Below are 23,126 nucleotides of genomic sequence, written 5' to 3' on the forward strand. Positions count from 1 at the left end.
AGGAGAAGGGGACGGCAGAGGATGAGATGGTTGGATGGCATCACTGACTCGATGGACATGAGTTTTGGTGAACTCCGGCAGTTGGTGATGGGCAGGGAGGCCTGGCGAGCTGCAGTCCCTGGGGTCCCAAAGAGTCAGACACGGCTGAGCGACTGAACTGCTCTGAGCTGAGCTGCATGCCTGGTGCGTATCTGTTCTTTCAGGGCTTAAACCTTAACTGCGGGAACAAAAAGAAAACATGGCAGGCCAGGAAGGGGGTGGGGGCAGCAGCCTGCGGCCCGGGGAGGGCTGCCTGGGGGAGCCATCCTGCGGGGGAGGCCCTCTTGGGTGGGGGGCCCTCCGGCAGTAAGATGGACACAAGCCGCCCTGGAGGTGTGGTCCCTTCCACCGCGAGGCCCAGCGTGGGTGGGAGAGAGAAGGGGTCTCTGAGTCTGGGAGACCCTGGGGATGCCCGTCTCAGTCCCCAGGGACCTGTGTGCCCTGGAGCCCAGCGGGCGCTTGGTAAACACTGCTCGTCCGAAAGGCGGCCCCGGGCCCTGGTGCCCAGGACACATCGGCGCTCGGGGGGGGCCGGGCCTGGGCGCCCCCCCCGGCCCCGCCACATGCTCCCCGAGGAGGGCGAGCACCCTGAACGCACGCCTGGGAGCGGCGGGGCCGGGAGCGCGCCGGGGCGTGTGGGGCCTCCAGGTCCCGGCCCTGCAGGTTCAGTCAGAGTCTCACGATGGACCAGCAGTGTGACCGGCCTCGACGCCCAGGGCCCAGGGATTTCCGGGCAGTCCTGCGGGGCCGCCGGGCACGGCCCCCCCGGAGGGCGCTGATACCCTACCTGTCGGGGGACGTGGTCACCCTGGCCAGTGGCTGCCCATCCCCGCCAAGCGCTGGGCATGAACTATTTTTCCACTTTTACACAGGAACAAACGGGAATGATAAGACACTTTGTGACGAAGGGAGGACAGGAATTGATAAACCCTGGAAAACTCTTTTTCCACAAATAACAGGAGGACTCAGCACACAGAGTCCAGGCAGGAAGGTGGGTGGGGGTCCGGGGGAAAGTCCCGCTGCCCGTTTGCTGGGACGTGGGGCCCCTGTTACGTCCGCCCTCCCGGGCCCCGGCCTGCCCTTGGGGGGCTCAGCAGTGGACGTGGAGCAGCTGCCCCCGCGACCCTTGGGCCGCAGAGCCCGTGGGACAGACGGCCTGGCCTCCTCCCCACACGGCCGAGCGCTCACGCTGACCGCCCCAGAGACAGAGCCAGCAGCGTTATTTCCTCAACACTCCCCTTTCCTGTGGAAGGGCAGGGACGTGGCCGTCCCCTGCAGAGAGGCCCTCGGGGCTGAGTTGAGGTGCTGGCCACCTGCCCTTCCACAGAGTTTGATGCCAGCGACTTGAAGTCTGCAGGGCACGAGCCCCGGTGGACCCCGGGGGTGGATGGGTCACCTGGATGGAGGGAGGGGGTCAGAGGGGTCAGGGGCAGCCGCTGCAAACCGCACCTGTGGTCAGGCCACGTGACGCACACGTGGCCTCAGGGAAGGCAAGGCTCACTGGTCCCCGGAGGCGGCCACTCGCAGGCAGGGGGACCTGCCCTCGGCTCCGCCGCCCAAGGAGCGGGGGTCTGCTCTCAGCCCCCATGGCCCACTCGGAGACCCCTCTCTGTCTGGGGGGCTTTGCTGAGAAGGGAGCCCTCCCCATCTCCCAGAGGGCAGGGGCCCTGGGACACCCAACATCCACCTGCCGGGCCCCGGGGGCCTGGGCACGTCGCGCGGTTCTTGTAGCCGCTTCCTGGAGCCAAAGGAAGAGGCCAACTCCTAACAGCCGCCAGGCGGGAGCTCCCCCCACTGCCTCGTGAGAATGGGACTCTCATGTCTGCAGGACAGAGGCCACACGGCCGTTCAGGGTCGCAGGAGCGGCCAGTGGATGGCAGAGCTACAGCTCAAACGTGGGTCTTCTTGGCTCTAAAGGGTGAGCGCTGCCAACCACCCCGGCTCCCGCCCCCCCCGGACGGCGCTGCGTGTCTCCCGAGCCTCCCCTCCCGACCGTCTCCATGCAGAGGGGCCAGGCGACCCCGCCGCGCCGCACCCCGAGCACGGCCGCCCGTCCCCGGGGGCTCTGCCTCGCGGATGGCCCCTGCTCCCCTGTCCTCTGCCTCCCTCCCTCCTCAGCTGTCTGACCCCAGGCCAGTGGTGTGCAGCAGACCGGCCTCCAGAAGGAAGACGCCCTGTTTACAGTGTTCGCCACCTTCCGTGGTATGAACACCCACTCCGGGGCCGAGCTCCTGGGACATCTCTGCAGGCGAGCCTGTGAAGCGGGGAGTGGCGTGGTCCCCAGCCCCATGGCCACCTCCACGTCCTCTGATAGCAGGAGCCCCGAGGCCCCAGGACAGAGCCGCGCTGGGGCCGGGGACACACCCGCCACAGCGGCCGGAGCTCGCTGTCCTGCGGGCCGGGGCGGGTCAGCCCCAGGACGCTGCTGTCTCCAGGGCTGAGGGCGGAAGGGAAGAAGCGTCCGTCTTCTCCCCTCGTCAGGTGATCTGACCTCACTACTTGCGCTAAGTCACTTCAGCTGCGTCATTCTGTGACCCCGTGGACTGTAACCCGCCCGGCCCCACTATCCACGGGATTCTCCAGGCAAGAACACCAGGGGGGTTGCCACGCCCTCCTCCAGGGCATCTTCCCGACCTGGGGATCAAACCTGTGCCTCCTGCTGCAGGCAGGTTCTTCACCGCTGAGCCCCCAGGGAAGCCCTGGGCAAGCTGAGGGCGTCGGTGAAATGCCCTTGGAACGCCCCGTGCCTCTGTCTCCTCCCCTTCAGCCGCCAAAGGCTCCCTGGGCACGCAGCCTCCTGAGCCTGGCCCCTAAAGCCAGCGTCCCTGCGAGCCGGGCGGCCTCCTGCTGTAGCCGCGGTGGGCGCCGGGGGGACAGGGTCAGCAGGAGGAACGGGGTTGCAGCGTCAACCATCCCAGAGGCAGAGACTGGTCCGTCCCCTCTGCGTGAGACACTGGCGGCAGGCAGCGAGGTCTAATAGCGTGTGGGAGCTCTAACTAGAGAGCCAGTTACAACGCCACTGACCTGCCTGGCTTTGACAGGCCTGGGAAAACACGTTTGTCCTCAGAAAGAAGCAGGTCTGGCTTCTGGTTTGTTCCGAGAGATCCCGCGGGGACAGCTTGCTGGCACTTTGGTTCCAGCCTCTTGCACCTGTCCGGGTGCCCGCGGCCCCAACACAGGGGATCAGAGGGAATCTGCGGGGACTCTGGTCCCTAAGGGGGGCTGCTTTCCGCCACAGGCCTGCTTCGTGCTTCTGTTTATGGAGAAAGACACAGCCTGGTACCCACGGGCTCCCCCGTGGGGCCGGGCAGGCAGTTTCTGCTTCATCTGCAAGGACGTCAGCTGGCATTGCAATCACGGTTCTCTTCAAGACAGACGTCCTGGCAAGGCCGGGCCCCAGGCTCGGTGCCTGTGCGTCCAAGCTTCCTTGCAGAAACAGGCCCTCTGATCATCAGCCTGAGTCACCCACCCTCCCCGGGGAGGCGGACACCTGGCAAGAGACTCAGGTCTCCAGGAGACAAGGAGAAGGGACGGCGCACGTTTCTCCCGAGAGCCAAGGCCACGCTCACTGTCAGACAGCAGGGGCCGAGGTGGCGTTAGAGGCAGCGCTGACACGGGGCAGGGCTCACAGGCCCCGTCCTCTCCTGTGCACAGGCCTTCCGGATGACTCGGGGATGTTCCGAGAGGCTTGGAAGCAAACAGGACCTGCAGAGGTGTACCTTAGAGACAGCTGTTCTATAAACACCAAGCGGCTGAGGAAGGGGGGGGGGTGCAGATGGGAGGAGAGGGGACCTCGTGACCGCCAGCGGCCGGCACAGTGACCGGGGCAGAGGACCCAGGGAGCAGGCAGCGGGGCTGGGGCCCCGGAAACCGTGGCAGGGGGCCATGGAGCTAGCAGAGCTCCCAGAGGGCGTCCCTGAGCTCCCGGAGCTTTCTGAAGCCCGAGGCCTACGTCTGACGGCTAGCTGGGTGGGGTGGCGCTTTCAGACTCAGGTTCCAGCCTCTCCCCAGGAGGCCGCTGAAGCCTCTGGAGGCCCCGGGCAGCCTCCTCACCCAGCACTCAGCCTGGAGCCGCTGTGGGCCTGCACCACTCCTGGTCAGCCAGTCTCTAAGGGCAGGGGTCTGCGATGCCCAGCCCCGAGCAGGCTCCCAGTCTCCACCTTCCCAGAGCCCGAGGGTTGGAAACCCGGAGATCCTTGGCGTTTCATCACAGGTGCATGTGGCATTCCTTCTAAGCAATGGGCCCAAAGACCTAGGGAGGACATCCTGCTACAAGTTTCCCCCAGGTTCTGCTTCTGGTTTATCTTCACCGATATCAAGGATATCAGTGTCCACCAGAGTGGACGGGTGGCAGTGAAAGCCTGGATTAAAATTCCCTCACCCCCACCCTACCCCCTTGGCAACAGAAAGGATGCCAAAGATGGACCTAGAGACATTCCTGCACACACCCAGACTCCCAAACCAGCGCTGAAGCGCGTGGATCTAGGCATTTCCAGGGCTCTGGCAGCTGTGAGCAGCGAGGCTGCAGAGCAGGGAGACATCCCCGGGCGACGTGAGAGGCCGGAGAAGAGACAGAGGCTTCACCCCAGGTGGGAGCCGAAGAGGAAGGAGACAGGTACCGCAGATGCTGCTTGACGCGCTGACAGGGTCACTCCCTTCAGCCCCTAAAAGATGGTGAGAAATCCTCTCCTCCTCCAGAACAAGGGGCTGAGTTCTCTGGGGCCAGGGTCACCGTGCAGGAAGTTAGGAAGCTGATCCATTTCACCCTCACCCCAGCCCAGGACGGCAAGAGCTAGTAACCTGTTTAACAGATGACAGAAGTGCTCAGACCCTGTGACCCCATGGACTATAAGCCTGCCAGGCTCCTCTGTCCATGGGATTCTCCAGGCAAGGATACTGGAGTGGGCTACCCTGCCCTCCTCCAGGGAATCTTCCCGACCCAGGGAGCAAACCCGCATCTCTTGTGTCTCCTGCATTGGCAGGTGGGTCTGTTACCACTAGCGCCATGGGCATGAAATCTTCAAAAGTGATGGAGTTAGGATTCCTGGGGGGGTGGGGGGGTGGGGGCGGCTGCCACTCAGGGCTGTCTCTCCCTCCCCCGTCCATCTCCGCATCCCTGTCTGTAAAAGGAGTTGCTCAGATTAGGGAATCCCACGGGCGCTCTAAACCCTGGAGTGCCCTCCACTCTCTGGGGAGCTCCAAGTCCAAAGGCTTTCGTCTGCCACCTGTCCACTCTGGCCCCTCATCCTTGGTATCGGTGAGGAAAAACCAGAAGCAGACCCTGGGGGAACTTCTAGGGGAGGCCCTCCCTAGGCCTTTGGGCTAAAGAGTTTAAGTTCAGACTGTCAGAAAGTCCGGACCACACGAGGGAAGACACAGCCCAGCGGGAAAGTCCAGAAACACCAGTGAGGCGGCATCTCTGAAAGCAGCACCTTCAGACAGGCCGAGGCGGCCAGCCCAGGTGGCCCCAAACGCCGAGGGAGGACCGGGGTGCTCACCACGCCCTCGGGCTGCCCAAACGCCCGGGAGGAAACAGGGCTGCTCGCCACGCCCTCTGGCTGAGTTCAAAGGCGGGCAGTGGGGGGAAGATGCTCAGGAAGCCAAGAAAACAGCGGGGAAGTCCAGGGAGGCCTGAAATAAGGAGGGAATTAGGAACCAGATCTAGAGCACAGGACGACCCTGGTAAATGAAACAAATCTGGACCAAATCCCTGATCCAAGCTACGGAGGAAGAATTGTGGCAGGAAGGTGGTGGAAGCGGAATGTCAAAGCGTCGTGGAAGACTGGAGCAGAATTTCTAAGAATAAGTGGTTTGGGTAGGGTATGTCAGATTTTAAATAATTTTAGATCACCATTACTAATGAGACACTGAACCACACTGCCTGTAATTAGTCATCTAAGAGTACAAAACAGAAAATAGAAATAAACAAAAGACCCTGATGCTGGAAAACAGTGAAGGCAGGAGGAGAAGGGGATGACAGAGGATGAGATGGCTGGATGGCATCACCGACTCGATGGACATGAGTTTGAGTAAACTCCGGGAGTTGGTGATGGACAGGGAGGCCTGGCGTGCTGCGATTCATGGGGTCGCAGAGAGTCGGACACGACTGAGTGACTGAACAAGAGTACAGCATGGAAAACAGAACTAAACACAGAATTCTTTCTTTTTGTTCCCTTAAGTGGCTACAAAGGAACAGCCGGTGACATGGCTTCCATTTCAGAGCCTGCGCCGCGTCTGCGTTGCTTCTGGGTCTGTGACTTCAGCCCTCAGTGAAGTCAGGGGTGGCCCGAAGCCACGGAGGCCTGGCCAGCACCCAGAAAATGCTGCAGTGGGAGGGGAGACCCAATAATGAAGCAGAAAATGTCTGCAGAGACGATGCCCGCACCAAATGAGGCTGTTGGGGCTGGGAGGATGCCTAGGGCTGGGGGGTTGGGGAGGGGGGCGGCGAGAACAAGACCACAAGCCACACAGGGCTCCTACGATGCACAGCCCAAGTTCCAGAGTCCCGGGCAACACGCCTTTCGCTCCAGTGAGGACACACATGCCCAGCAAGCTGAAAATGCCCTCAGTTAGAGGACACAGCTCCAAAAGGAAGGGAAGACGTAGCTAGCACCATAGAAACCTCTCAGTTACCTGCTTCTTCCCCTAGGTCGTTTCCAGTACCCTCCCCCCTGACTCAAGCGTGCTCTCCCCTGGGTCCACCCCCACCCGCTTCAGCAGACCTGCTCTCTGTTTCTGCCAGGCTGTCGCCTCCCACCCAGAGACGGGTGCGTGCTAGGGCACTTCAGCCGGGTCCAACTCTGCGACCCCATGGACTGCAGCCTGCCAGGCGCCTCTGTCCATGGGATTCTCCAGGCAAGAATACTGGCGTGGGTGGCCATTTTCTCCTCCAGGGGATCTTCCCAACCCAGGGATCAAAGCCACGTCTTACAGCTGCATTGGCAGGCAGGTTCTTTACCTCTAGCACCACCTGGGAAGCCCCAAAGCAGGCACTCTGCAAACCCAGTTAGGGCCACGTGGTCTCCCCTTCCCCTCCCCAGAGGAGCCGCCCTCTAAGCTAGCGTGAGAGCAAAGAAGATACCGCGGTGCTGCGGAAATAAGGAAGCTGCTTCCAACTGGGTTTGGGGTGTGGGTCGGGGGTCAAAGAAGAATCCCCCTCAGTCTGGGACCAAGAGCAGAGGTGGTCTCGCCTGGAATGGGACACCAGCCCACAGTCTATGGGGGGAGCCAGAAGGAAGGGCTGAGTCACCATCAGGGGACCAGTGAGCATCCCTGGGGAGAGAGGACGTGCGTGGGGGGGTGACCCACAGAAACCCCACAAGAGTTCACCCGGCCGGGGTGGAGGCGTCTGGGTGTCCGCTGTTTTCAGACAGGAAACAAGGCTTAGTGACACTCGCAGGGCGCACGGGCGGCTGTCCCTTGCTGGACTGGGCTGTCTCCAGGGGGCGTTACCCGGGAGGCCCTGGTCTCGAGGGAAGAAGGTGGGTGAGCGGCGGCCCCTGAAGAAGCTCCGTGGCAGGAGGGGCGCCGCCTGAATCAGCACAGCCCCTTGGCAACGCCGCCCCCTGCCCCCCCGCCCTGCTTCGCCGCACCGGGGACCACCTGAGCCCCCGACACCCGTGTCGGGGCTGGCCTTGGGGCCTGGCACGGAGCTTGGCCTCGACAAGGCAAGGCCTGGCAAGGGCTTCGACAAGGACGGGTGGACTCTTTGTGAGCTGCCCTTTCAATCTTGGGTCGGGAAGGTGGACGTGGTCGGGGGTCCGCGTCTCCCATGGGGCCAAGAGACCCCGAAGCCCCGGCAGGCGCCTGCCCTTGGCCGGGCCTCTCACCGCGATGCTGCTCCTGGGGATCGAGGCCACGGCGACTCCAGTCCTGACTGTGGCTGGCTGTGGTCCCAGTCCCCACGCCCCCCAGACGGGTTCGAGGTCTGGCACGGAGGAGTGTTTGGAGATGACAGGACAGAGTCTGAGCATGAGAGGGGCTGCCGCTGCCCCGTCCTCGGGCGGAGGGCTGCCCCGCAGCCTTCTCTCGCATTCAGCCCCCGGAGCAGGTCTGAGGGTCCCCGCCAGGCCCGCACACCCGGAGCCCCGCCCAGGAGCCTGGCACATCCTCCTGAGACTGTTCTGGAACCCGCCGCCCGGAAATCCCATTACTCAGCCCCACCTAGGCCTCCATAGCACCCCCATCCACGGCCCCCCGCCACGGCCCCCCCACAGCCCCCCTCCACGGCCTCCCCTCCATGGGCCCCCATCCACAGCCTCCCCTCCACGGCCCCCCTCACGGCCTCCCCTCCACGGCGCCCCCACGGCCCCCTCCATGGTCCCCCTCCATGCCATTTCCCGTCCTTGTGGCCGATGGTACCTTGTGCCAAGGCGGAGGCAACAGAGAGCCGGTGAACCTGACGGACGAGAACTAGCCTGTTCTCACGGGCTCTGCTGAGTCTAGCGGTGGGCCCCCAGGCTTTGGGCCGGGCCTTCCCTCACGAGAGGGGAGCGGGAACTGTGAAGGGCATGGTCACCTGTCCCCCCAACTCCTTCCCAACCCCCGAGCCAGTGGGCACCCCCCAGTCTACGCGGCCACTGCGCTGCCAGGCCAGACGTCTCCCCCAGGGAGCAGACAGACAGCTCGTGTCGCTTCAACCAGTGCTTGCAGGGACTGCAAGGGAGGTCGAGGGGCCGACACCTCCTGCCAGGGTGGGTGGGCGGGCGGGGAGCCAGGGGCCAAGAAAGGCCCCCCTGCGGCAGTGATCCCCGAGTCTGCACCGTGAGGCTCCATCCCTCCTGCCTGCCGGCGGAAGTCTGGTGCCCGCGCAGCCTCTGCCCCGGGCCGAGGGCCCAGTGCAGCCTGGCCACGGGCCAACGTCCATGGCAGCCAGTCTGGCCGCCCCTGAGCCCGGGCAGAGGTGACGCCTTGTCTCTACCTGAGACAGGTCAGGCCAGGAGGCCTCCACTGTTTCTGGACCCCTTTTAGCTGTGATGACCAGGGCAACAGGCTCGAAAGCCACAGTCAGAAAGTAATACTTGAAAAAAGTACCACGCTTCTGGCCAAGCATGTGCATATGTTCTTACTTCGGCTCCTCTAGTTGCTGAAATTCGGTTCAGGGGGAAAGCCACTCCCAATGTTAGCTCCTCTGGAAAAGAACTCCCCTCAAATAGATGCAGAGGGGCCTCCACCACGGGCAGGTGGACCTGAGCTAATGCTTAGAGAGCCTGCGGGACTCAACCTGCAAGACCACACCACCAGGCGGTCACTGTGATTATCCCCATCCTACAGCTGAGGAAATGGAGGCACAGAAAGACTGAGGGACTTAGACCACACAATCGGGAAGCAATAAGGCCGGGACCCAGGCGGCCGGCCCCGGCGACATGCTCTTGACCTCTGCACTGTCCTATCGTTTAAACTCTAGACGCATAACAGACTTGACTTTCAGTCCTGGCTCCGCTCCTAACTTGAAATGTGACCTGGGGCAGGTCACCAAGCGCAGTCTTTCCCATCAGTAAAAATGAAATTTTCTCTTTCACCACATCTTGCAAGAATAAACATCAGACATGGAGGATGAGGTTTTAAATTTCTTTTCAGAGGTGAAAAGAAGGTTATGTTCATGCCAGGGATTCCCAGTTCTCGGAAGGGCCTGAAGCTGTCAGAGTTGCTAAGAGGCAGTGTGCGCCATGAACGGGCTGGAGAACCAGCAGCTGCAGGAAGCCCTGCTCCCTCCTCTGTTAGTCTGAGCCCCAGATAAACAGCCAAGAACGACAGCAGAGAAACGAAGGCCTGTACGCCTTTCAGAGTGCTGTCAACAGCATGCAGGCGCGCACAAAGGGTGGCCCTCTAAATATTTGATTAGTCTTTCTTTAAAGCAAACAATGGTCCTCCTTATGTTTAAAAGCAGTTTTAAAATCCTGAAAGTAAATGAAATACGATGAAGAGATGAGATGGCCTTCTCACTAGACTATCCTGAAAGTAAATGAAATACGATGGAGACGAGACGGCCTTCTCACTAGACTATCCTGAAAGTAAATGAAATACGATGGAGAGACGAGACGGCCTTCTCACTCGACTGCCGTAGAGTTTTGTTCCCTCCCAGTCATGCCTCCCGTGCGAGGAGAGAAACTGATACTTGGGATGAAAGCGATTGCTTCCTAAGGACGAGCGCTTGCAAGGGAAAGGACATCTCCACTCTGCTGCATTACCTTGATTGTCCCCGGGTCTCGTCTAGAGTAACAGGGTCAGAGTCCCCTTCTCTGAGACTGGTTTCTCCAAGGCAAAGGCGCGTGGCCCTGCCCTGTCTGCGCCCTGGGCCCCAGGTCCCCCTTTCTAAACTGATGGATAAATTAGATCCACAGACTCAGCTGCCACCTCTGGTGAAAGTGAAAGTGTTAATTGCTCAGTCGTGTCCGACTCTTTTTGACCCCTCGGACTGTAGCCTGCCAGCCTCCTCTGTCCATGGGATTCTCCAGGCAAGAATACTGGAGTGGGTTACCATGCCCTCCTCCAGGGGATCTTCCCAACCCAGGGATCCAACCTGGGTCTCCTGCATTGCAGGCAGATTCTTTACCATCTGAGCCACCAGGGCCATCGCTGGAATCACCCTGAAAAGTTCACCAGCTTCCTGCTGCCTCTCTCCTCCAAAAGGGGTATCCATTGGAAAACATGCTTCTACATAATGAAATATGAGACATGAGCAATTTCCCCCAAATCTCATGAAACAGATGGACACTTTAAAAGAGTGAGGGAAAGAAAAACACCAGTGTTTCGTAATTTAGCAGCGCAGGCTGCCTGCCTCAAGCAAGTAGCTCACCTCCTTCCCTGGATTCAAACCCTCCCTGCCATCCTTCTGTCTCGTCATGCATAATGGGATGAAATGTTTTCTCTCAGTAATCAAGCCTGTAAGCTTCTAGACAGTTAAAAGAAAGCTCCGACTTCAGAGCGATGTTGTGAGCCTTGTTTTGATGCTTCCGGCTCAAACTTTAGAGCCGTGAAAACAACTGAAGCTGCAGTAACCATACAGAACCTCGCATTTCAGGTCCTCCTTCCAGACCCACCACCAGCGGGGCGTGCCCCAGGTATTTCGTAATAAAATGCACTTTTCCAATGGCATGGCCGTTCTCTGCCAGCCTCTGCGATGCGACTCATGTGCTCCTGAAACGGCACTTCAACCCACATCTAAAGTTCTCACGCTCGATATCACTGCAGATTTCCGATGTTTCAGAAAGCCTAAGGCAGGGGACTTCCCTGGACGTCCAGTGGCTGGACTTGGCCTTCCAGTGTGGGGGATGTGGGTTTGATTCCAGCTTGGGGGACTAAGATCCCACCCACATGCCTCAGGGTCAAAACCCCCAAAAAACATAAAGCAGAAGCAATACTGTAACAAATTCAATAAAGACTTTTAAAAGAAGAAAGAAAAAGAAAATGTAAGCTCATGGAGGAAACCCTCAGTGACAGCTCGTCCTGGAACCTTAGCCTGGAGCTCACGCCGCAGTCCAGCCACAGAGGTCGACCAGCACTTCTGGACACTTGGTGCCCAAACAAAAAGCTTGTTCTGTTACTCGCCTGGCCCTTCATTATGGTGATACCCTAACTGTCTCTCCCTGAGCAGGAATCCCTTCCTGCCTCACCGCGGCCGTCCAGCCCAGGCAGGCGGGCGGGCCTGCACCCCGTGCCCACGGTGGGTTGCCCAACCCCTGGCCCCCAACGGCCTCTTTTCCCCACTGTCCTCGCCTTTCTCTGGGAGCTGCACCACGCACTGCTTCCCACAGCAGAGCGGGAGAAATTTACCAGCTCCCTGGTCTCCCAACTACCCTCCTGTGAAGGACAGCTGGCCTCTGCCCCTGGACAGGCGTCCAGCCTTGTTGTGAGACCTTCGACACTCAAGGGCATGGCCCTGAGAACTTTTATGCTATGTTCTCCCGCTCAGCCTGGGCTCTGAGATCTTTGTCCGCCTCAGTTGGAGGCCCCGTCCTCGGGGCACACATCCGTCCCCTTCCTTCCTGTGGCGGGGGCGGGCAGGGGCCCCTGGGTCCAGTCCCTCTCCAGCCTGTGTCCTCCATAAAGCTGCCCGGGCACGTCTGCCCACACGCCGCCCTGCCCCCTCGGCACGCCCTGGGCGAGCCCCACCGTCTGCATCTGATTTCACACCTTTTTGGACCAGCTGAGCGCAGTGGTAGTGCTCAGGATAAGTCTATTTCTCAGCAACATTTCCCCTCTGGTCTCACCAGCATCAGCTCCTGCACACCCTCCTGGCCTCCTTCCACACTCACCTCTCCCTTAAAGGCTCTGTTCCTCTCTGTCCCCCTCATCTCACGTTCTGCCCTTGAGAGTCCAGGCCGACATGGTCAGAGGGCAAGCAGATGGCCCTGCTTGCGGAGCCCGTCCCTGCTCCGGTCATCGCAGCCCTGGTTCCGAGTCCGGCCTGACCTTGGCCTGGATGGCATCACCCAGAGGCCATTCCTTTGCCCTGAGATCCCCCCTCTGCCCCCAACTCCCGATCACAGTGTTACTGGTGTGGAAACAGTTGCTTCATGATTCATTAATTCATCTTGGGTCTTAGAGTGAAAGTCTTTTTAACCATAGCATGCAAATGTATGTAAATTTATACACTTATGCAAAAATGATATGAAAATATGCCTTTAGATTTTCTGGATAAAATGTCTGATCACTCTATGAATCCCTCCCTTGTCAACAGCATGACTTTATAATTCCTCATCCCGTCAGCTCACTGCTCCCTTACTATCTGCCCACACTCAACTCTCTTATCTTGTGCTAACTCATTATTAATATTAAACACATTATTTCTCTTCTTTCTTCTTTTAAATGCATCTCTGAAGGCTGAAACTATTAGAAAACTGTCAATTTTTGTTGGAGTTTCATGTACATTTCTGTTGTCAAGTCTGACCTTATGTTAACTTTAATGAAAACCATCTGCCTCCAAGTCGTTAATGCTTTTTTAACAATATTACTGTGCTTGCATTTCTCTGCAGTCATGCCTCTCCTATTAGCTGGGCTGGTGGAGGGGGCTGGCACACATTACCACGAACCTGCTCTCACAGGGAACAAATAACCCTTGCCCAGGGAACAAGCTCACGCCCCTGACTGGGAACCATTCTCCATGTTTATCATCAGCCTCTGGTCTCCACCTGTGACACAGAACGCGGCTTCCTTCTCTCAGGACGGCTCCCTCCGCCTTCCCCCTGCTCCTCTCCTCTTTCTCTGAGCATCAGGGCTGACCCAGACACTCTTTCTGCCCTCCGGGTTTTGCCACGGGCAGACTGCAGTCTGCCTGCAGGCAGTTGCTTCCTTTGGAACCCCTTGGCTGGATCTTCGGGGGGGCGGTCCCCTTTGCTGCTCAGGTTCTTCAAATGCCTTCTAGTGCTGACCGCTGACCCCTGGCCTAGCCGGCCAGGCAGGCCTCCATGGCCCCCCATCACTGCACGGCCTGCTCCCCGAGAGTCAGGGGCTGCCAACACTCAGGTCTGTTTCTGCCTCCTCCGCACCCAAGTCTAGAGCCCTGACTCTCCCTTGGGGTGTGACCTGGTGAGGACGGCCTCGTCTCCCTGCTGCCCCTTCGTCTTACTTCTTCCTAATCTTTCCAGGCCCAAACGGCCCGTGCTTAGTCGCCCGGTCAGGTCTGACTCTGCGACCCCATGGACTGCAGCCACCAGGCTCCACCGTCTATGGATTTCCCAGGCAAGAGCACTGGAGTGGGTCGCCATGCCCTCCTCCAGGGGATCTTCCCGACCCAGGAAATGAACCTGGGTCTCCTGCATTGCAGGTGGAGTCTTTACATCTGAGCCACCAGGGAAGCCTGTCTTCACTTAAGGGATGTACCCCTGTCTAGTTTCCATGCAGACAGAAGCAGGACCTCTTACGACTCGACACGCGATGTCGGCGCCTGTGTTTTCACTTGCGTCTGGGTCTAAGACCACGCTTCTCTCTGCAGCGGAGGAAGCTGAGGCACAGAGAGCGTGAGTAACTTGCCCAGGGTCCCAGAGCTAGTGCGTGACAGACCCGGGGCTCCTGCCCAGGCCTCTGAAGTGTGTGCAGAGGCCAGCTTCCTCCCTTCCTGCGCCCAAAGCCAGAGGAACACTTTCCTGTGCAGCTGGGGAGGGAGGCGGGAAGGACAGGGTTGTGACGTTTCAGGGCTGGGGGGCCCGGGTTCCAGGGGCTGCCCCTCCACGGGCACCAGGAGGCCCGGCAGCAGGAGGGGAGCCTGCCCTTAGCTGAGGCGGGGCTCCCACTAGCTGGGGCTGGTCTGAGCAGACCCAGGCCAGCGTGCATCACCTACTAGGTCACCACGAAGGAGCTGGCCCAGCCACCCTCTGAGAACCGTAATGACCACAGTCACAGGGCAATTTCGGACCACAAGAGTCTAAACTCCTAAAATCTGCAGGTGTGTGGAACTAGCCTGCCTCCAGCCTGGCTGGTTTTTGAACATATCAGGATGCATCGAGCAATCTTGCTGTTGTTAAGCTGCTCAGTCGTGTCCAGCTCTTTGTGATCCCATGGACTATAGCCTCCAGGCTCCTCTGTCCATGGGATTCTCCATGCAAGAACACTGGAGTGGGTTGCCATTTCCTTCTCCAGGGCATCTTCCTGACCCAGGGATGGAACCCATGTCCCCTGCATTGTCAGCTGGATTCTCTGCCACTGAGACGTCTGCAGGGTTTATTATTATTATTACAGTTTTCTACTGGTGAGACCCCTCAGGCAGCTAATGCCTCCGGGCCAGAGAAGGCTCAGCCACGGCTCTGGATCCAACAGGCAAGGCTCCTCCATCACCTGGCCCTTGCTCAGCCGCGCTCCTGGCCTGGGCCCGCGGCCGCCCCTTTCAAAAGGGAACGCGCCCGGCATTTGTCAGGGAGCTCAGGTGTCCTGACAAGCTCCAAAGGTGAAACTGAAAACCTTCCTGGTGTGATTTTCCTATTTGATCTTTTGTCTCATGTGTTCCCCTTGGGGATGAACAAGAAATACTTCTCTGAATAATTTATAGGCCCCGGGGTAGAAACACACTGCCTCTTTTTAATAAAAAAGCTGGGTACATGGCCTTGATTATACCTCTTCTGTGATACTTCAGCAAAGGTTGGGATATCTCAAAAGCTCTTTACAAATTCCTTTTAAAATAGTGAGACAAAGATAAAAAGCCACGTAATGTTTTTAATCAAACAAACAAATGTTTGGATAATACATTAGATTATTTATAAAGCTGTATTGAGCTATGAAAGGTTCATACAGAGAAGCTGAAAAAACTGGACAGCTGTAATTATTGTAAGGTCCGACTTATTTTTAAAACTGAAAATGACTGTCTTCGGTTTTCTGTTGAATGAGCACCTCCTGGGTGCCGGGGCTCTGCCGGGCTGGTCATGTGGGTCAGTTCATGGAGTTCTCACGAGGGAGCTGGGTAAGGAGCGGCTCAAGGCACAGAACCGCCGAGGCTCCTGGGGGTATGTGACCAGCTCACGTGCCCCAGGACCACAGATGGGGCTGAACTGGAGCGCTGACTCAGTAGCGTCCACGTCCCATGGTCCCTAACGCCGGGCGCCCCGGCCTTCCATTGAAAACCAGTAGATGCTGCTCAGTTCTGTCTACATTTTGCGATGTTACTGCGAGCAATGGCGGGAGAATGGAGCCTTTGGGACCCTCTGCAGAATATTTTACTTATTGGTTGCAAAACCGTCTCCCCTTAGCCCTGGACAGAAACTCACGGCCTCTCTGGGTGCAAGCTGAATGATTTCATTTGACAGGAGGCTGGGGTGACTTACCTGGGTCCTCGCAGTGCAGGGAGGCTGTGCCCCCTCCTCTGACCGGATGTCGCTGCCACCCAGTGGCCTCGGGGACAGGCTGGGGTCTTGGCTCCCTCTAGGTAAGGGGCCCCCGAAAATGTAAAGTGCTCTGACTTTTGTCCTGCAGGCTCCCCGGGCTGTGGGCACCCCCAAGGGGGCTGCTACCAACAGCATGGAGATCAAGATGACCATGATGGTGCCCAGGGCTGCAAGAACGCGTTCATTAAGCCCGGGGCCACAGGGTGGCTTGGCCGGCTGGCCCGAGGCCTCTGACCCAGACTCTGCCCTCACACGGCCCAGGCGCCCAGGCGGGCCGTGCGCTGCCCACTCCTAGGAGCTCCACCTGTGCAGACCACCGTGGGGACGGCCCACCTGGACCCCCCGGCCGGCCAAGTGCATCCGCAACCAGCACACGGGCTGAGGGTCCAGAGCTGCCACTGCCTCAGAGGGGCGCCCCCAGACTCACCAGACGCTGCATGCTCTTCACGTGGGTGGGGCTGATGGACAAGGCCTCCTCGTACCACCGCCGGGCCTCGTCCACGTTCCCGCGGAGCTCTGCCACCTGGCCGCGCATGTAGAGGACGTTGTGGGACATGGGGAAGAGGTTGGCAGCCTCCTGCGTGCAGGCCGTGGCCTCCGCGGGCTTCCCGATGCCGATGTAGACTTCCGCTGTGAGAACGAGAGCACAGGCAGATGCACCCGGGTCGCCGCCCCCAGATGGCCTGCAGATGCCGGGGCTCCGGCCGTGACGCGGGCCTCCCCCGGGGGCAGGACAGGGCCAGTCCGGGAAGCCCAGGACCCGAGCCAGCCCCAGCCCAAGTGAGTGCAGCCGGGTGGCCGTCCTTCCTGCCCCCGATGTGGGCACGCGAGTCACACCCGCAGGGCCTTCGAGGAGACACCCGTCACCGCCAAGAGGGGCCTGAGGCTTGCCGGGCCCACTGACCCTGGAGGACACCTGCCCCTGGAGGACTCCTCCCCCAGAGGACTCCCGCCCCCAGAGGACTCCCCCCCCAGAGGACTCCCGCCCCCGGAGGACTCCTCCCCCAGAGGACTCCCCCCCCCAGAGGACTCCCCCCCCCAGAGGACTCCCCCCCCGGAGGACTCCTCCCATAGAGGACTCCTCCCCCAGAGGACTCCCCCCCCAGAGGACTCCCGCCCCCCGAGGACTCCCCCCACAGAGGACTCCTCCCCCCATAGGAATCTCGCCCCCCAGAGAACTCCTCCCACAGAGGACTTCCCCCCCCAGAGGACTCCTGCCCCTGGAGGACTCCCCCCCCAGAGGACTCCCGTCCCCAGAGGACTCCTCCCCCAAAAGACTCCAGCCCCCAGAGGACTCCGGCCCCAGAGGACTCCTCCCCCAGAGGACTCCCCCCCAGAGGACCCCTCCCCCAGAGGACCCGCCCCCAGAGGACTCCTGCCCCTGGAGGACTCCCCCCCCAGAGGACTCCTCCCCCAAAAGACTCCAGCCCCCAGAGGACTCCGGCCCCAGAGGACTCCTCCCCCAGAGGACTCCCCCCCAGAGGACACCTCCCCCAGGCCCACCTGTCCCCAGAGGACACCTCCCCCAGAGGACTCCTGCCCCCGGAGGACTCCTCCCCCAGAGGACTCCTCCCCCAGAGGACTCTGGCCCCCAGGCCCACCCGGGACACCGGCCCTCAGGTCTGACGTCTACAGAAGCGGGGCTGGCTGAGTCCAAGGATGGGCCAAGCGAGGTGCACAGCCCCTCGGCGGGCAATGACGCTGCCTCTCGGCGGGTTCTTCTGAAGCCCGCAGGCGTGACAAGGGCCGTGGGTGGAGGCTGACATGCCTGTGGGTACAAAGTCAGACGGCTGCTCCACCCAAGCCCGCCCTGGGCCGAACGGGAAAGCCACCGCACGTGGGGACTATAAGCCGAGACCCCACGCTTTGAGACCCCAGGCTGCCCCTTTCCAAAAAGCAGCGTCAGGAGTGCTCCGCCAGCAGCCTCAGGGCTCCCTTGTCTGCACAGCGGGCCCAAGCCTCCGCAGCCCCGGCCTCTCTGAAGAAGACCCTCCTTGACCCCCAAGTCCACCCAGGCCTGTCAACTCTCGAGGGCCCCATGGGCACGGCCCCCCGTCTCTCCAGCCGCAGGCCCGCGTCATCAAGGACGCCAGGCTCCCCGCCCATCTCAGCCATGCAGACGCTCGTCGGTCCGTCCCCGCTCAGGGGCCTGCTGTGCCCTGAGCCCACCGATGCCTCCTCCCAGCTCAGGGCAGCCCCATCCCTTCCTCACCCACCCCTGCCCTGACCACTGCCCTCTGCCCTGGCAGAGAAAGCTGTTTCTGTGCCCATATCTCCAAGCTCCACACGTATTAATATGCTGTGTAGAACCGGATGCACACAAGACTAGGAATGATCAAAGTACGCAATGGAAAAGAACTAGAAGGCGTCTACGTTTTCTGCCGCACCTTGGGCGTCGTCTCCCTGAGGCGAGGCCTCTTCCCCGCTCCTGTCTCCCCTCAGCCCCTCCGTGCAGCCCGCGCAGTCGCTGCAGACCAGCTTCCCCAGCAAAGCCCTGGTGGGTCACCCCTTCCTCGGGGTCTCCCGCTCTGGGCACCCCTCAGCCTGCAGCCTTCCCTGACCCCTTCACCAGGGCTAAATTCAAGTGAAAGAGAGGAACAATGGCCTTCTGAACTTGTTAGCAGATGCAGGCCTGGGGAGTCTCGCCCCCTGAGTGGTGAGGGGGTCTCCTGACCGGGGGGCCTGGCCCAGGATGCACCCGCAGGCCCCCGGGTGCCCAGTGTCCCCGTTCCTGCATCGAACTTCGGACACTAGTCAGGCTCCCACTCAGTGTCAGCTGCGAGGCTGAGAACTGGCCCCACGCTCTGCCTCGGGCTCGGGACCGCGTGGAGGTGCCGGGCGAGGGGGTGGTTGCTGACCAGCCCAGACCCCGCCGGCCAGCCGTGCGCCTGGTGCAGGGCTGCGTGTCCCCTGGAGACAGAGACGCTCCCCTCACCGAGGTGCCTGCTCCCAGGGGCTCTGGCTGCCCATGGCGCTTCTCTGAGACCGCGGGAGGGCTGCTCCTGGTGCGGATGCCGTCAGACCCCCTTCTGCCGTCCCTGGCAGGGAAGGGGCAAGGGAAAGGCGCGTGGGCACCAGCTTCCCCTGGGTCCTGCGGGCTCCCTGACCCCTCCAAACCACTCCTTCACCCCAAACCCTGCTTCCCCAGGGAGAGGCGCTTCGAGCCTGGGAAACAAGCTGGGCAAGCTGGTGCTGGCTTCCTGGGCAGTGCGCGGGCTCTGCTGCCTTCGTGAATTGGCTCTTTCATGTGGAAATCGCATGAGGGTCAGGAGGACAGAGGTCCTGCGAACCGACATGCTTCCTGCCCCCCAGCAGAGTCACCAGACCTGGGGAGCCCGCCACCCTTATCAGCTCCCATGGAAGGCCCTTTGTTGCTTCTGCTCTGGGGGACTCGGGAAGGGGAAGGAGGCAGGGGCTCTGCTTTCATGGGTGGGTCCCGGCCCTGAGCTCTTCTGGGACCCCCACTGGACCTGCCATCCTCGCGAGGAGTGCAGCCCACGTCCTGCCCTCACGGAAGCCCCGTCGGGGTCCTGCTGCACATTTGACATTTGTTTCCGAGCTTGCAAACGGCTGCGTCCACTGTCAAGGGCGACCCCTTCACATCGGCGATGGTGAGACTAGGGGCCGTGTTTCACCGCGTTTGTGACACACCTCGTCCCTGGCCCCGTTGGTTTCCTAAGTTCCCTGCTGCTTCCTGAACCTCTGACCCTCGGGCTGACCCTGACTTGCCACCCGAGGAGCTGGTGGCGGCCGGCAGGGAAGCCCCTAACCTCCTCCTCTTGGCCCCTCAGGGGTCTCCCTTCAAGGACTGTGCCCCCCGCCCCCACCAGGGCGGCTCTGTCCCCAACACTCTGCTCACACATGTATCCCTGTCACCAGTGCCCAGATGCCAAACCCAACACAGCCGCCTGTCTCCTCCTTATCCACCCTCTCAGCACCTCCTAGCTCCTACGTCCACTGAAAACTCACTGTTTCACAGAGGGGAGAGGGCAGGGGAAGGGGCAGGCGACTGAGACGTACGGACTATTAGGGATGAAAGAACCTACGAGGATATATTGTACAACACGGGGCTATGGGGAACATTTGATAATATTACTGAGCATATTATAATATGACATACAATTAATATATATACATACTATAAAATATAGCATATACTCTTATAATATAGACAGGTATAGTGAGTGCATGTATATACTATATGCATAATATATACACATGTACAGTGCGTGCACACTCAGTCATGTCTGACTCTTTGAGACCCATGGACTGCAGCCCGCCAGGCTCCTCTGTCCACGGGATTCTCCAGGCAAGAATACGGCGTGGGTTGCCCTGCCCTCCTCCAGGGGATCTTCCCGACCCAGGGATCGAACCCGCGTCTCATTATCACTCTTGCATTGCAGGCGGGCCTTTACCAGCACTACCTGGGAAGCCCCGTATAGTATACAGCATACATTCTTTATCATACTTTAGTTTACACATGGAGTATAACCTTTAAAAACACATAAAAAGTACAGGCTGATTTGGAAACCGTTGTCTTAGAAGCTCCTGAGTGATCGCTGCCTGCTGCAGGCTCGTGCGTTACCATGTGTGGTTGTCATGATGGTGTCACTGTGCAGGGGGAGCAGCAGGGCTGGGGAAGCAGGTCCCGGCAGCCCGCGGCAGGGCCGGGGTCTCGGTGAGTCTGGCCTGGGACCCAAGCCCCTGGGTTCCGCACAGGCCCCTCTGCAGCCCCTTGGCTGCACAGACAGCACTGCCTCCCCCCGCCCCAGCTTCCCCCTACCTTGCTGACCACTCGCTTGCCGCCGATTTGGCTTTCCTCTCCTCCCCCATGTTTTCGGGGTGCTACACTGGATCCCAGTTGTGGGGTGAGGGCTCTCCTGCAGCCCACAAGCTCTCAGGTGCGGCCTGTGGGGTCCAGCTCCCTGACCAGGGATCAAACCAGAGCCCCTGCATCGGGAGTGTGGAGTCTTAGCCACTGGACCCCCAGGGACGTCCCTTCAGGCCTGGGCCCTGCTGTCCCTTTCTCCATCAGCGTTCCCTCCCAGGCCTTCTCCTCACCTTCCTTGCCTTTAAAACGCCACGCACGACTTTCTGTTTCCAGCCCAAACCTAAAGCAAGGCTTGAATATCCACCTGTTCTCCACACCCAGGCCGCCCGTGGTGGGGAGCAGAATCATCACCACCACGGACTCCTGCACCCGCGCCTCGGCCAGCAGAAGCTCCTCCACGGATACACTTACCAGCTTCACCCGGAAGACGCCTCGGCGTCCCCTTCCCTCCGCCCAGAGCCCCCGCGGTCCCAGGAACAGCGCTCCCGGCCCGCTCCCGCGTGGCCCCCGCCCGCCCTCCGCAGGCCGGGTCTGATAACGCCCCCTCTGGTCCCCTCACTCCCGCCTGCGGCCCTTCGGGAGGAGACCCTGGCCTCGCCCGCGGTCTCGCCGTCTCGCCTCCACGCTCTCACGTCCGCGGCCTACCCACGAGCGCCCTCCGCCTCCCGCGTGCCCGGGGCTCCTCCTGGCCTGGAGACCTCCCTTCTCGTTCTCCCCGAGCCTGCCCCGCCGCCCCAGGGCTCTCAGCACGGGGAGGCCAGCGCGGCTGAAGCCTGAACTCCACGAAGGGAGACACGCCCGTCCGCCCCCTCCAGAGCCTGGAGCTCAGAGGCCTCCGGACTCGGGCGCGCGGCTGGGGGCCGCCCTGGGCGGGGCCGGGGCTCTGGGACCGCACTGGTGGGTCTGGATTCTGGTTTCTCCCCTTGTTGGCCATGTAACCCTAGCGGGGCGATGGGAGACCTGCGTGCTGGTGTTTAATGTGTAAAATGGAGTGACTAAAGGTATGTATACCTCATATGGCTGGGCTTCCCAGGGGCTCATCGGTAAAGAAGCCGCCTGCAATGCAGGAGACGCAGGAGATTTGGGTTCAGTTCCCGGGTTGGGAAGGTCCCCTGGAGGAGGAAATGGCCACCCGCTCCAGTATTCTTGCCTGGAGAATCCTATGGACAGAGGGGACTGGCAGGCTACAGTCCATGGGGTTGCAAAGAGTTGGAGACGGCTGAGCAACTCAACACGCACTCACACACACACATTTTATATGGCTATTACAAGCGCCAAACAAGCTGAGACATAAAGTCCTGAGATAAGATCAGGCACACACACGGTGCTTGGCAAACGTCAGCCACCTGCAGGCGGCAGGCCAGGAATCCAACCCCAGGCAGGGGAGGGGCAGGTCTACGGGGCTGACCCACGGAGACTGGCAGGGGGGCAGCCTGACCCTGGGCACTGCGGCTGCCTCCCACAGGCACGCCCTGTGCAGGGACCCTCACGCCACTGCCTGCGAGCTGTCTCTATCTTGGCCTGGTGCCCAGGCTGCAGGATCACCCTGAGACCCCGCCGAAGCACCTCCGGGCGGCCAGGAGGAAGCAGGCAGGGGGCAGGGCGGAAGGGACAGGCCAGCAGGGCCAAGGGGTTTGTGAGAGGGTCACAGCTTCACATTCCCAGCAGAAATCCAAAAATCGGATCTTGCATGTCTAAGAATAGCCGCTGGTTTTGACGGTGAGAGGTGCCAAAGCCAAGCTATAATTATTAGTAAGTAACAAGCAGAAATTATCCACCTACCGCAAAGTCATTTTTAGCTGCCATCCCCAAAGGGGATACTGAAGGGTGGGCATCAAGAAGCTGCTTGGTTTGAGAAAGACCCTGGTTGAGCCCAGGACTGTGAATCTATAAATTTCCAACAGCCAGTGACCACGTGCTGTGCTTCTAAAGAAACAGGTCTATGACTCCCAGAGAGATACGTCTATGAGGAGCAACCAACATCACATGCTTTAATTCCGCCCTCCTGACTCCTGTCTCAGTGAGACCACAGAGGAGCTCGCTTCTCTCTGGCCTGGGTTTCCCTTCTGTACAACAGAGGAAAATAACCCTTCTGACCCTCTTTATAAGATGGTATATATATTACAAATAGCACTGGAAGATACTTGGAACTTTTAGGAAAAGAGGCCATAAAAATGGATGGTTGCTTTTGAAACATCATGTGACGCCCAGATGCTATAGAGAAAAGATTGATAAATGTAAAAAAAAAAAAAATTGTCAAAAAATCACAACAAAACCCTGAAACACAAACTAAATGAGAGAAAAGACAGCACATGTGACACGAGGCAAATTTCTTTGGCACGAAACGTAACCAGTGCTTACAAATTGAAAAGAAAGGCTCAGTATCTAAGATGAACGGCAGGACCCACGAGCAGACAACTGAAACCCCACTTCCACCTGTC

General features: G+C 60.0%; 1 protein-coding gene across 6 annotated transcripts in view; it reads right to left on the bottom strand.

Moving 5' to 3' along the window:
• The window catches only part of TTC7B (tetratricopeptide repeat domain 7B), a 263,594-nt gene that overhangs the window by 9,498 nt on the left and 230,970 nt on the right, over nucleotides 1–23,126 (bottom strand). For all 6 annotated transcript variants that reach the window (XM_043472771.1, XM_043472777.1, XM_043472773.1 and 3 more), the window contains one exon: nucleotides 16,282–16,484. In XM_043472771.1, the coding sequence (XP_043328706.1) occupies nucleotides 16,282–16,484 (203 nt within the window). The remainder of the gene's footprint in view (nucleotides 1–16,281; nucleotides 16,485–23,126) is intronic.

The sequence above is a fragment of the Cervus canadensis genome, chromosome 6, assembly GCF_019320065.1.
Source record: "Cervus canadensis isolate Bull #8, Minnesota chromosome 6, ASM1932006v1, whole genome shotgun sequence".
In the NCBI taxonomy this organism is placed as follows: domain Eukaryota; kingdom Metazoa; phylum Chordata; class Mammalia; order Artiodactyla; family Cervidae; genus Cervus; species Cervus canadensis.